Source organism: Python bivittatus, unplaced genomic scaffold, assembly GCF_059951505.1.
Source record: "Python bivittatus isolate LINGU-HERP-01145 unplaced genomic scaffold, Pbiv_v1 ctg000080_np1212, whole genome shotgun sequence".
NCBI lineage: Eukaryota > Metazoa > Chordata > Lepidosauria > Squamata > Pythonidae > Python > Python bivittatus.
Window position 1 is genome coordinate 31187230 of NW_028277035.1, and position 14956 is coordinate 31202185.

Below are 14956 nucleotides of genomic sequence, written 5' to 3' on the forward strand. Positions count from 1 at the left end.
ATCTAATAGCCATCAAGTACAAGGCTGGTTTAATAACATCTGTTCCCCCTGAATTACTGGAGAGAAGTATTGATATAGCCATATTGTCAAGAAGTAATTTTAATCATGCTTTGACAGGGCAATTCTTTACCACAGCATTGTCAGTAAAAATGTTTATGTTAGTTCACTGTTATTATCATTCATAGTGGTATGTTAAAACATTGCACATGTGTTGGAAATGAAGGCAGTACTTAAGATTTTATGATTTAGTATTTACGGGAATTCCTTTGCAGATTGTCATCACTTCCAAAGGATAATAGCATCCTGTGGTCTTGTCATCAAGTGCAATTTTCTCCTAATAGCTCTAGTGATTAAACCACAAACAAAACTATTTTCCATAGTTTGGTTGTTCTTTCCTCCCTCAGCCTTAGAGAAAGTTAATAGTATCTATCTGGTGATAGCTTAGAGAACCTCAGATCAGTATGTTAAGATTCTTTGTGGTTCCTTTTTATGAGATAATTTTGTAATTGCATGCTAAATACACCTGTATCACTTCAATTTTGATAAAGCAGGTGTGTCAACAAAGGCTTTTTCTTGCACCAAAGAAATATGTGAGCCCTTCGTACTTAAGGTGTAGCCAAGTTATGACCCAAGATGATGCAGATAACTTTTCCATGCAATAAGAAAACAGATAATTGTAGCTTATTTTGCCTGTTTCTCATCAGATCCTGATATTTTCTCTCACATATACATGTATCTGTCACTTGTGGAGATCATGATTTAGCTGTGTCACACAGCTGGTGGAAAAAGGTAGAATGAAGAGCAATAAGAAGAAATGAAGGAAGAAGTTGAAACCAGCCACCTTGTTTTTGTTTATTGCAGGATATATAATGCTGCATATACTGTCTCTAAATTACAAATTGGTAACTAAGGCTTTTAAAATCTTAGATTTCATTTATAATGCCTACAGTTAGAGCTATGAAAATGGCCATAAAACTACAGTGGTACCTCGGGTCACGAACTTAATTCGTTCTGCGACTCTGGTCGCGACCCGAATTGGTTGCGACCCGAATCAAATTTTCCCATAAGGTTCAATGTAAATACGGTTAATCCGTTCTGACCCCTCCGAATTTGGTCGCCAACTGATTTTGGTCGTGACCCGAATCAAATTTTCCCATAAGGTTCAATGTAAATACGGTTAATCCGTTCTGAACCATATGTATTTTTTTTTTAAACCACAAAAATATGAAACAAAGTACAGTACAGCATGAAGAGAGAGAACGCAAACCTTGCTTGAGGCGACTTCTGGCGTGGAGGACAGGAAGGCGGGTGGGAGGCGGTTATTGTTTGGAGGGAGAGTCCCCCTCCCTACAGGAAGCCACGACCACGTGTCACAGCAGGGAAAATGGCCGCGGATCCTGTTCGTCACCCGATGCGGAGTTCCCAAACGGAAGCAAAATTTTGCGAACGGTGCTGTTTGTGACCCGAATTGGTCGTGAACAGAAGCGTTCGTGACCCGAGGTACCACTGTATATGTATACCTCTGCTAATGTAGTGCATGTAATTAGAAAGGATACTTCTTTTGAATCTTTTGTCATTATATGTTAATGCTTGGTTTTTGTCTAATAATTAAGGGATGTCACGCCTCTTGTATCTTTCAGATCTACTGGAGTTCAGTTTGAGTTACTGAATATGGAAATAGAGGATGCAGTTGCCCCATTTTTGTTGTGCAGGGTACTGCTATGGTTACATCTGTACAATTTCACATGAACCCCAATATAACTATAGGTAGTCCTAACTTACCAGCAGTAATTGGGACTGGGAACTCTGTCGCTAAGTGATGCAGTTGTAAGGCGCAACATCATGTGACCACACTGACTTAAGGCGGCAGTTCCAGCAGTCCCAGTTGCTGTTATTAGGTGAATCCCGCTCAGTTGCAGCATCCCGCAGTCATGTGATACCCATTTGTGACACATGCTGGCTTCCCCATTGATTTTCCTTGCAGAAACTGGCAGTGAAGGTTGCAAATGGCAATCACATGACCACAGGGATGCTGCAATGGCCGCAGCTACAAGGACCTGTTGTAAGCCCTCATTCAGCACCATTGTAACTTTGAATGGTTGCTGAATGAGTGGACATTAAACAAGAACTATCTGTATGTTTTTCTGAACAGTTGGACTAAGGATTCTGTGCTGCCACAGAACTGTTGATGTTGTTCTACTCTCAATATCTTTTATCTGATTCCATGGAAAGTAGAAAAAAAGCTCTCAATTAGTTAATTATTGAGAGTGCCCTATCTGTCACTTCTAGGAATGATTTCTCACCATTTGTGTGCTATGTATACAGTTAGTCTGTATTTGATATGCATCTGATCTGATCGGTTTTATGTGCTCTCTACCAATGCTCATCTGCTGGTTTCTACTGTAACGTGAAGATACTGCTCTAGGTGTATGTGCTGATATGCAGCATTGCATTTGGCACATTATTCCCTTCATGCATTATTTTGGTTTATAAAATGGTATTTATCCATGCACACAAATAATATGCCTACATTTTTAATTGTATGTAAAATCATCCCATACAAAGTGATGAAGTTGGATGATTGAGATTCTTTTTCTTATGCTGCTTCTGCACATGTATTAATGTACAATGTGGAAGCAACCTGTGGAATATAACCATTGTTTGTTCAAGTTGTTGCAACAGGTTTGACCACACTTACTGAAATATCATTAAATGGTTTTCTTATTTGCTATTCATTGAAGTCATTAGCTGGGTAGAATGTAATTAAAATCAAGGCTGCAAAAAGGATATTCTATTTAGTGAAATGGTTTGCCACATAGATTTCACAGAAGAAATGGATGTGCTCTAGAAATAGATGTATATACATAAAGTGATATACAGTGAAGTAAATATGGCAGAATTATGCATAAAGCTGTGAACAGATACATTTTAAAGATTAGCAAAATAAAATAAAGTTAAACTCAATCAATTTTACATTACAGTATACATAATTACAGTAGCTAAACAGGATCCAGTTGAGTTACCTGCTTCATACTGAAAACCTAACAAAGAACACACAGTTCTGGGAAAGATTTTTACAACAATCTGTTGTAGAAGGAAAACAGTCAGCGTTTTGTTGTACCCATAATAGGAACTGACTACATTCTGGAGTGATGCTCTTCATATCCTAAGCAAAATTCCCAAATGTTTTTAGTTTTTGGTTTTTGGAGAAATTGTGAAATCTGCATAGTAGGTCATTGTATGTCATTGACTTTCTGTGTAGAGCAGCTGCCTATAGTTTAGATTCCAGGCAATTACCAAGGGGCTACTTTCTTGTCCAAGTCCTCATTTCTCCTTTTCATTTTTACATGAATGAAACTGCTCCAAAATAAAACCATTTCCATCCTTGTCTTAAATTTCGATTCATGCCATGTTCCATGCCATTGCAGTTTTAGTCTCAGATGCTTTTCAAAGGAATTCTCCCACCCTCTTAATTCAGTAGGTTGTTGAACTTGAATAAGGGGCTGCAAGATAGCATTTTGGTTCCAATAGAAGAGGAGGACTCCACAGCATTTTAGTTGCATTATTTCTTTGGACTCCTTAGTGGAGAACCCTTAAATTTGAGTTTTGTTATAGGAGTGGTTTGAAAGTTATACTTGTGAGACATGTTGCGTTATTCAAAGCAAAATACACTCATGCATCCAAGAGGCAGAGACTTGAAAAGAAAATAATGTTACATCTTAAAATTTAGTGATTGTTATTTTTCTTTTTCTTTTAAGCCCCTGGTAATTTACTGTCATTAGGCTAAGTATTCACTGGTGGTGTTGGGTTAATGTGATGTGTGGATTTCCTGAGATAACAGTGATTTGGTGCCATAATGAGTTTCCTGAACAGCAAATGTAATGTTCAATTTCTTTTCTTACAGATGGAAGAGAAACGACGAAAATACTCGATCAGCAGTGATAACTCAGACACCACTGACAGTAAGACTTTTTATTCATTGCTTAAGACAAGTTAACTGAACAATTCACCTTCAGCAGAGAAAGCATTTGAATAATTACTTGCAGGCAGCTGGGGAAGCTACATGTTACAGGTAGTCCTCGACTTATGACCAAAGTTCAGACTGGAACTTCTGTCGTTAAGTGATGCGGTCATTAGGTGAAACATAACTTAGCAACAGCAGTTCCAGTTGCAGTTGTTAGGCCAGGACAGTGCTGTTGTTAGGCAAGTACCTCATGCTTCTCCTGCCCTGCCGTGTTTGCCTTTGTTTCAACTCCCCCCACCCGCTTATCTCCCCTCCATCTTGGCCCTTTTGGCTGCCCTGCAGAGAGGCATTACTTGGCAGCGGCAGTGCTGGGGCTGAATTAGAGGCTGGGGACCTTCAGCAGTCTCAGCCGGCTGTCACTGCTCCCAGACCTCTACTTCAGTCCCAGCGCAGCTGGCATCGCTGCTGAGGAGTGCCTCAAGCCCTGCGCCATGGCCAGCCCCGACAGCACAAAGCCCCCACTGCCCGCACTCCACAGGCCCTGCTGCACCCAGCTGACCTTCACCATTTTCCTCCCACTGCTAATGAGGCACGCCCGGCCTGCCTTATGCAAGGCAGCTGCCGGCTGCACTTGCCCTTCTTCTTGAGGCCGCACGCGCTGTTCTCACGCTGCCTTGGAAGGCCTCAGAATGTTTCCAAAGGATTTCTGAAGCAGGGTGGGAACAGGGCGCACCGTTTGGAGAATGGGGTGCGCACTTTGGAGAATGGCAAGCAGGCCCATTCTCGTGCTGCCTTGGAAGATTTCAGAATCTTTCCAAAGGATTTCCAAAGCAGGGTGGGAACAGGCCATGCAGTTTGGAGAACGACGCGTGCGATTTGGAGAACGGCACGAGTAGCCTTGGGGAGAAGGGCTGGTGTGGCCAGCAGCTGCCTTGCATAAGGCAAGCTGGGCACATCTCATCAGCAGTGGGAAGAAAATGGTGAAGGCCAGCTGGGCGTGCAGGACCTGTTTGGGTGGCTGGAGCTTTGCGCTGTGGCGTTGGAGTGGCTGGCCAAGGTGCAAGGCTCGAGGCAGCACTCCTTAGCAGTGGTGCCGGATGTAATGGGACTGAAGTAGAGGCCTGGGTGTGGCGGCAGCCGCTTGAGATTGCTGAGGGCCCTGGGTTTCTAATTCAACCCCAGCACGGCTGTTGCCGCTACCAAGGAATACCATTGTGCAGGGCACCCAAAAGGGCAGAGATGGTGGGGAAGATAGGTGGGTGAGGAGAGTTGAAGCACCCCTGCGATCATAAGTGCAGGAGGGTGCCAAGCACCTGAGTTTTGATGACATGACCACCGAGGTGCTGCAACAGCCATAACTTTGGGTGCCAGTCATAAATCCCTTTGTTCAGCGCTATCGTAACTTTGAATGATTGCTGAACGAAAGGTAGTAAGCTGAGGACTACCTTTTCAGGTAGCCCCTGGACAATAAATTGTACTCGGGGATTGCTTCTAAATAAGTTACAAGAAGTGAATATCTACTTATGTACCTGGCAGCGGAAGTCTTGGAACTACAGTGGTACCTCGGGTTACGAACGCCTCTGTTAACGAACTTTTCGGGTTACGACCAGCTCCAGCTGCAAAAATTTACCTCAGTTTGCAAACTCCACCTCGGGTTACGAACCGGATCCGTGGCCATTTTCCCTGCTGCCACACGGTCGCGGCTTCCTGTGGGCGAGATCACGGTAGCAAGGAGACGTTCGGTGAGGCTTGTGGTGTGTTTCTTAGCGTTCTGTGAAGGTTTTTGGTGTGCTTGTTAGCATGGCTCCAAATAAAGTAATTTGCTTCGGGTTGCGACCAATTCGGGTTGCGACCAGAGTCATGGAATGGATTAAGTTCGTAACCCGAGGTACCACTGTACTTGTCTTCCTCTTGTGAATAGTCTGGGCTAAAAGAGGCCAAGCCGATGGCAAAACCTTTATCCAGGCTTTCTGAAAGAAGTAAGCCTATCAGCAAACTGAGGTGGACTTCATTTGGGAGTTATCCGATGGCTCTATTGCCTGACAATAGTTAAAAGGATGGGGGTACTGAAAGTAGAACACGTTTCAAAGCTATTCTCAAAATCAAAAGGTTAGTCAAAAAGTACAGAATGCACATTATATTTTAACACACACCTTCTGTCATTACTTTTCTGTGTCCAAGCACCATTTTGAAGATATGCTACTTTTACTGCTTCCTGTTACTACCTAAGCCCTAGATGGAATTCTTGATATCTTAAGAACTATCAGTTAAATGACTGAGTTTTGGCAATTATAATAAGCCAAAGGCTGCAAGGGTGTAATTAAAGTCAACTGTGTAGCGCTATCTCAGTAGACCAAAGGAACTGGTTTTGGACCTGCATCAGCCATGGAACTTACTTCGGCTTGCAAATGCTAGGTAATCTCATCAAATCCATAGTTACCTTTAAACAAGGTACACAAGATGTGGCATTTAGAACCAAGCAACACTCTGAAGCTGCTATCTGTTCTTGGAAAAGGGTGGTTATAGTGAGGTTTATGGTTACTCTGTAGTTAAAACATGACCTGCTGTATAAAAAGCAAAGCCAGCAGAGATGAGGCTGGGCTGTTTAATACTGTAAAATCTCTTTAAAGCCTTCAAGCAATACTGTATATATTGAGGACTGCTGTATTTTGAGGCGGGTGGGGGTGAAGGGAAGATTCTTTGTTCAGTAACTTGCAGGGCTACTTTAATGGGCAGAGGGGCAAGTCCTTCCAATAGGCAGCTCACTGTCTGAGCACCTGCTTTGCACTCAGATGGTCCTGGTTCTGTGGCTGTTCCAGGCAGAGGAAACAATACTGGGCTGGATGACTCTCTGTAAATGTGTGTGCATGTATACACGCACATAGCCTTAATGCTGTTTACCCCCAGGCCTCTGAGAGTCACAATTTCAAGGCAGATAATACCACTGAAAAGAGCCAAATTGGCCCAGAGAATGCTAGTTGCTACGTGTTAATTTTTTCCACGTGTAATTTTTTTTAAACACAAGGCTGTATATACCAGGATTTGAGATGTGCAAATTTAAGGTAAAAGTTTTTAAAGATTAAAAATGTGATTACCCTTTATGTGTTACTTCCATATTTATTTGAAGATAAAGTTTTTTAAGTGCTGAAACAATACAACACAAAAAATGCATGTGCGTGATTCAGTGTGAAAAAAAAAATCCATCCCTATTAACATTAATATTTTATTTACTGATGTCTGGGAGAGAGTATGTTATATTTGCATGGTTGTAGACTAGAGTTACTCCATGCAATCTTGGCCCTGCTTGAAATTTGACTTAACTTCTTTTAAATAATACTTACATATAGCTTGTTAGTATAAAAACCTTCTGTTCATTAGAGTAGAAAGGCACAATGTAAATCAAATATCTAAAATAAAAACTGCTTTGGTCTAAACTTTGCAAATGCTTTGGTTTAAAATTCACTTTGCTGTCCTCAAAAACCATCAGGTAGTTCACTGTAGAGGTTGGGCACCAGGCTAGAAACTGGGAGATTGTGAGTTCTGGTGTTGCCTTAGGCACAAAGCCAGCTGGGTGACCCTGGGCCAGTCCTTCTTCTTTCAGCCTAGGAAGGAGGCAAGGACAAACCACTTCTGAAATCTTGCCAAGAAAACTGCAGGGACCTTCTAGGCAGTCACCAGGAGTCAACACTGACTTAAAGACACCCCCCCCAAACAAATAACCTCATCATGATCTGCATACTACCACTTTTATATGCTTTTAGGATCAAGATGTGTATTAAAGATGCTAGCAGTAAGGTGACTTATGAGCCTCAGATTCAAGAGGAGATTGATATGGGTTTGCCTTCCTGTCCCTAGAATAAAACATTATTTCCTTAGGGTAGAAAGCAAAAGGGGCAAATAGCAGCATGGAATTCCTCATGACAATTGCTTTGAAACAAGCTATAAGAATGTCCCCAGTCTCCAAAATCTTCACTGTGAGGATTGTGGGAGCCCTTTGCATTGTTCCAAGAACAGTGTCTTCTTTTTAAAAAAGAAAAAAAAATAGAGATATCATTAGCCCTGGAAAGGAACAAAGCAAAATCTCTAGAAACAAACTGAAGCAGCAGCTAAAAGAACTGCTTATAGCCTCTGTTGAACTGCCCCCTACCAGTTGTGTTTTTAAAACCCATAGATTAGATAGCATCTTTAAAATAAATTAGGAGCGAATAATGCCATTAACAACAATTAATAATCTGTGGATGTCTGGAACTTGTAAAATCCACTCATTCTTTGACCGTTTGTGTGGATACACAGCACCTCTAGTAAATTATGCTCATTTAAAGACACTTGAGAGCCCATAAGGGTTGTTGCTAGAGACTCCTCTGCAGTCTTCGCATTTTTCACTTTATCTAAAAATTGTCATGGTAGTTACTTGATAAGCTTCTCTAGAAAGACACCAGTCAAATCCCTCCTTTACCATCATTGCTGTTATATCAATATGCGTTATCACCTTTTCACTTCCAGGCATCACTGGAATTGCTTTTAGTCTATAGACTTAAGTAAGTGTTGTGTGGCAGGGCTATACTACAGAAGGTAAATATAAAGTATTCAAGATGCATTTTTTTCTTAAGTTACTCTAAAGCAGAGTGGATAGAAATAAGTAAGTTTTTTAAAAAATAAAAATGGATATTTAATTTAAATGGGATTTGTTTTATTTATGTAAATAAATAAAGAAATTTGCTTAACATTTTGTAAGAATATTATATAGCACAAAAATGTAATCCTGTTATACTTTAAATTACTTGCAAATATAGGTATGAGAGGTAACCCAAAAGATCTCTTTAAAAGTGCAAAAATACGAAAATCAATGAACAGAGAATTTGAGGTGATGGAGTAGTACTGCTTAAAATTTGGTGATTGATGATTCTAGTACATCCGAACAAAAAGATCTTTCAAACACCCACCACATATAATTCAATCAGAGTTGGCTTTAGCCATATTCAGATTACACAACTACTAGAAGTAGGCCATATAATTCTTAACTGGCTTTATGAATTAACAAAATTGTCAGAGTTCACACTATATGCTATATCATAGCCAAATACACACATTGCGACTTAATGTGGTGTATGAACCCAGTCATGCAATAATATAAAAAAGCATAATAATATAATTTGAGACCATATTCCTCTCTTTCAAGCATAGTTAATTGCATGGAAAACTGAGGCAACTAACTACAAATTGTAAGTGCAGAAGAAGGGTGATGGATGGAGGAAGATCCACCTAACCTACATTTTTCTGCTTAATATTAATTCATTCCATGGAAGAGACAAACTGAGGCAAGCAATTTCAAGCTCACAGGTGCAAAACCCAAGGCTGGGAAATATGAACTGTATAAAAATGCTAATTTAACCCAGATTTTCCTATTCCTATCTCTAGCAGGAACCAGTTGCACAGATAAGACAAGTGACCATAAGATCATACTGTAATTGCAAAGTAAATTGAAGAGGGAGAGTGGAAGTAACGTCTGAGTTCACAAATGCATTCTAATTTACAGTTAATTACGCCACTTTATTTTGTGAATCAGTATATTTGCTGGCTTTGCAAACTACACAGAATCATCACCTAACTGCTCTGGTTGGATTTGCAAATAAACTGAGCCAGTAAATTAGCTAACAATATTTTAGCTTAACATGTTGTGTGAACCCAGACAATGAGCAGCTGAGAATTCCTGAGACCTGTACCGTGTACCTTACAATCACTTCTACTTCTCTGGATTAACCAGCTAAAAAAAATAAAATTTGAGTAAAAAGAATTAAAAAATTCAGCAAAGTATTGGATTTTCCATTACCTACCTGGTGATAGCTTACATACCTCTAGGCTTCTATTGTTCACTTTCACTAAAATGAAAATAAACATTAAAATAATGATTACCTCCCAGGGCCCCAACACTTACACACAAACGTAAACAAATTTAGTAGTCAACCTTCTGGCCTCTGGTACACTTTCTGGTGTCTCTGCGGGTCAAGCAGTGACCAAGAGAATAAAACCACAAATAATTAATTGACTCTGTTCATCTTGAATGCCCCATTTAGAAAGAAATACCTAAGTCCAAATTGACTCTGGGGAACTAATGAGCAAATTTGCTCTGTTTCCTACAACCTAGGTGGTGATTATAAGTTTGATAGTTCCTTAGCCCAGAAAAAAAGGAGAAGAAAGACAAGGAAGCATTTTAAGCCATGCCCAGACATGGAAGGTCAGGAGGTTTAAGATCACTCCATAGTAAATGTTTATGCTTCTCTGGGGAAAGAGAATGAAAGTAGCAAGCGCTCTATAGAAGAAATCACCTTTGTGGACAAGAATGGAGCTGGCCCTGAAGGGAAATTGTTTGCCCTGAAAGAGGGCCAAAATGGAGAAAGGATTAAAAATTGCATGTAAGGGTTGAAGTTGGTCAGGTGGAGGCCCTTGAGTCTCATGCCAGAGAAAGCTGTTTTGGAAACAAGAGATGTATGACAGAGAGCTTCAAGGCTGAAGAAGAACTATCAGAAGTCTATTGGTAAAGCAGGAAGAAAAAGCCAAGGATTTTAACCTTAAGATTGACATACATATTTATATACAAAAGCAGACATATGCAGAATTTCATATTTTCAGTTTCCTGATTCCCTGCAATTAAAGCTACTTACCTAACTTCTTGTGTCTACTTGGGAATGAAGAGCTGAGAGAGAGGATCATGTTTCCTGGTAAGAAGCACTGACATTAATGATAGAACTTCTAAAAATGCAGAGGGTTAGAAACTGAGATTGTATAATCTGCGGATATTTTAATGCTAAAGGATATTAACAGTACAGTCCATTTATTTGATTTATTTATGTCTTATGTTCAGAAGCTTAAGAAGGTATATATAATATGTAGACTTAGTGTCAGATTTCGACAAATTGAAATTGCCTGCATATGTTGGTATTCCATGATGAAAGTTGTAAGTATTTGGGACTTTCGGTGTACTGGAAACAATATTCACTTTGCAATTAAACTTTCCTTAATCTAAGGCTTGGTTTATTTTTAACTTAATTTATTTTTATTCAAAGGTCAAACAACATCAACTTCAAGATGCTCCAAAATTCCAAATACAAAATCTGGTTGGTCAAGGCAAAAGGAGAAGAAACCCTCAGAGGTTTGTTGAACTTTATATTTTCTTAGACCATCTTCCTGGCATTTTTCATAACTATTCAGTTATGAACTGTACTCTAACAATCGTACTCTAACAATAGTACTCTAACAATAGTTAGAGTTGGGTGGGTAGGTGCAGAACAAAGAAAGTAAGTAGGGAAAAATAAATTTAATTCAATTTAAATTAAATTAAATTGAATATAATTAAAATGATTAATCACATGCCTGTTTTCCCCTTATGTCATTTTAAAAATTACACATATGGGTTTGCAGTCTCAGGTTTGGACTCCAGCCTTTGAACTTTCTTCCTCAACCTGGTATCCTTGTGTTAGACTTCAATTCCTGTAAGCCCTAGCTAGTGTAAGGAATGGTGGCTAGGGCCTTTTTCCTCTCCAATTAGCCACTAAGGAGAAAACTAGATCTGGCACAAGGAATTGCAGACTTTATGAGCTGAGCTATAACTTACTGGTCTGTCTGGTTGAGCAGTATCTTTTACTTGCTGGCTTCCTGTGAACTCTTGATCCATTTAAATTTCATATAGCTTGTTCTGGATTCAAGAGAAGGACTTCTCAAAACATGAGCCGCTACAGGCATTCATTCAGTATTATGGGTATTCTGGTTCAGAATTTGCCACAGCAATTGTGACAGCATTTTAATTATTTGAAGAAAAACTTTGGTACATTGGACTGGTTATGAGCGATCAGAAGACTTCTAGGTGGAAGAAATGGATGTCTACAGAAAATCTTGTGGATTGTCATTTATAGTACTTTATGTAGAGGTCTTTAAAATGTATGTGAGGGAACTGACATCATAGAAGAAGCTGTCACAGCATTCCTTATGTCTCCCAGCTCCATTCACCATTTGACTACAGTATCTTGATTAGCATTCTTTACAGACCCCAGTTTAGAGCTATTCTGCACCTTCACCACAAAACACTTGGTATATGTGTCTGAGTAGCACCAATTTAGCCTTCCCCTGTATTTTATTAGTTTACATTAAAATTTACCCAGCTGCCGTTTTGAAGTAAACTTGAGTCTGTTCTCAAAGCAGAATGCAACAGTGACAATTCAAGATTCCACCTAAATTTTGAGATGAAAATTTGGAAAGGAAACTTCTGTCTTCTGAAACTATATAAGGAATAGGAAGTGGGGAAGATTATAGTGAAGGACTGTGTGTGGTTGCTGTCCTCTACAAGCTGTGAAATCATCTCTAGATGCACAAATGTGTAATGCTGGCCCAAGATATTTGGTTGCCTGAAGTAGATCTCAAATGCCTCCTTGCCTTCTCAGATTGGAGGCATTTTCAGAAGTATTGTTGCATCATTAAAGCAATAGCAGCTGACATAATTTCAGCCTTCTAAAAAACGAGTTTGGTGTCATTTCTTTTATGGTATCTGCCCATTCTGACAGTCAGCATGTTTCAGGTCCTATTTATCCAACAACAACAATGATAATTTATTAAACTTGTATTCTGCCCAACTCGCAATGACTCTGGGCTGTTCACAACAGTCAAACAAATTACAATAAAATATGAAGATAAAAGATGGCAAGCGTGGTGAAGCGAGGGGTCTTACTCTCCGTTGCTAAAGGCCTGGATGAAGAGCCAGGTCTTCATGGCTCTAGTAAACAACAGCAGAGTAGGGGACATCTGGATCTCAGAGGGAGCCTTGTTCCAAAGGGCAGGCACTGCTACAGAAAAGGTGTGTTTCCAGGGTCCCAGTTCACACATTGAAAAATATAATCCAGTGATCTAAGGCAGCCCTCTCCAACCATGTGTCTTACTGGAGGCATAGACTGGGAAAGATTGGTCTAAGGGCATTTTACTCATTACTGCAACATATCATGAACCTTTTAAAAAGAAAAGTGTCTTTGAGACTAGGCACTGAATATCTAAATACACACCAAATCTGCATATTGGTGATAATTTCAGAAATAGGCTGATATTGAAAAGGAATCTGCTATCTGCCACACTTTGGTTAAGGGGTTTATGACATAATGAATGCATGTCAAAGCTAGCTGCAGTAAATAAAGTGAGAAAATGAATGTTTCAACCTGAGCTCAGCAGTTATGCTCTGTCCTGTTCCTGTCATGAGCAGCTCATTTCAAAAGGATGGTTAGTTGTGTGCATTTCTGCAGGCTTCTAGCAAGCATCCAGCACAAGACTCCAGGGAGATGAGATGAATCAGTCATTGCAAGCTGAAGGAGAAAGAGTTTGGCTCTCTTAAACTACTTCTCAAGGTTGGGCAGCTGTTCCCTTTGGTCATCTGAAGTGTCATCCTCTATGTCTCTGGGAAATACTGTTTCTTGGAATCACGTTTCGGAAACTTCAGAGTCTGAAAAGATACAACTCTTGCTATTCCTTACTAATGCAAGCTGAGGACTTTTATTTTGTAGTTCGTGGAAAGAGCTGGCTCTTCACGCTCAACCAGAAAAAAGGATACTTTAAATGCATTTATTTATTTAGACAGACAGACAGACAGACAGAGGTACCTCTAGTTACGAACGCCCTTCCTTACGAATTTTTCGAGATACGACCAGCTCCAGCCCCAAAAATTTACCTTGTGTTGCGAACCACCTCGAGTTACGAACCGGACCCGCGGCCATTTTCCCTCCCGTGACACGTGGTCCGTGGCCATTTTCCGCCCGTTCCACGTGGTCCGCGGCTGTTTTTCTGCCCTGACGCGTGGTCCGCGGCCGTTTTTCCGCCCCTGACGCGTGGTCCGCGGACGCCGGAACGGATTAACAGTATTTACATTGAACCTTATGGGAAAATTTGCCTCGTGTTGTGACCAATTTGAGTTGCAACCAGAGTCATGGAACGGATTAAATTCGTAACTCGAGGTTCCACTGTATGTATGTATGTGTGTGTATATGTGTGTGTGTGTGTATATATATATATATATGCGCGCAAGAGCATGTTATAAGCACATAAACGTTACTTTTTTTCTAATGTTGGCAAATATTGCCTGTAGTTTTAAGCATAGTAGAATCTTTATTTCTAAATTTTAGAAATTGTCCAATTACCTAATAATAATAAATAATTACAACTGTACAGTATGTTCGTGTACTGTGCTTGTATACCAAGTTCACTTAATAAAGGAGGTGTTTGTGGAATACTTCTCTTAGTATTAGACATTATTCCCAAGAGTTTTTGAATTTGCAGGTGCAGATTTTTTATGTGCATGTGTGAGTATGCATGAGTTTAAACCTTTATTCTAGTTAAGTTAAATTTGTTCTGTTCGTGGAATGAAAGCTAAGATCCAAGCCAGTTGTTTGAAACCCTTACAAGCCTATAAAGCAGAACAGTATTATTTTATCTACTTCATAGAACTGTGGAGTTGGAAGAAACCACAAGAATCATCTAGTCCAGTCCTCTGCTATGTGCAGGAAAACCAATTGAACTATCCTCAAGAGGTGACTGTCCATCCTTTTTGTAAAAACTACCAGAGATGGAGAACCCACAACTTCTGTAGGTAGACTTTTCCACTGTTGTACAGTTCTTTCCATCAGGAAGGTTTCCTTTATATTTAAATGAAATCTAGGTAGCTGCACCTTACATCCATTATTTCTTGTTCTAATGTAACAATGGAAAATAGTTCCTGACTATCTTCCCTGTGGCACCCTTTACCTAAACTACTGATATAATATTTCCCTTCAGCGCTCTTTTCTCCAGACTGGACATCCCACATTCCTTCAGCCTGTCCTTATAGAGCATGTCCTCAGATTAGTGTATCATCGTTGTTGACATGTTCTGACCTGTCCATACGATTCATATGTTACCCAGAATCATACACAATACTCCAGAGGTGGTCGCAATAGAGTAGAGTAGAGAACAATAAGGACTTCA

General features: G+C 40.0%; 1 protein-coding gene across 2 annotated transcripts in view; it reads left to right on the plus strand.

The window, feature by feature from the left end:
- JADE2 (jade family PHD finger 2) overlaps positions 1 to 14956 on the plus strand; it is a 174842-nt gene that overhangs the window by 18772 nt on the left and 141114 nt on the right. For both annotated transcript variants that reach the window (XM_007421884.4, XM_025174858.2), the window contains exons 2-3: positions 3905 to 3962; positions 11029 to 11114. In XM_007421884.4, coding sequence (XP_007421946.2) covers positions 3905 to 3962; positions 11029 to 11114 — 144 coding nt within the window. The remainder of the gene's footprint in view (positions 1 to 3904; positions 3963 to 11028; positions 11115 to 14956) is intronic.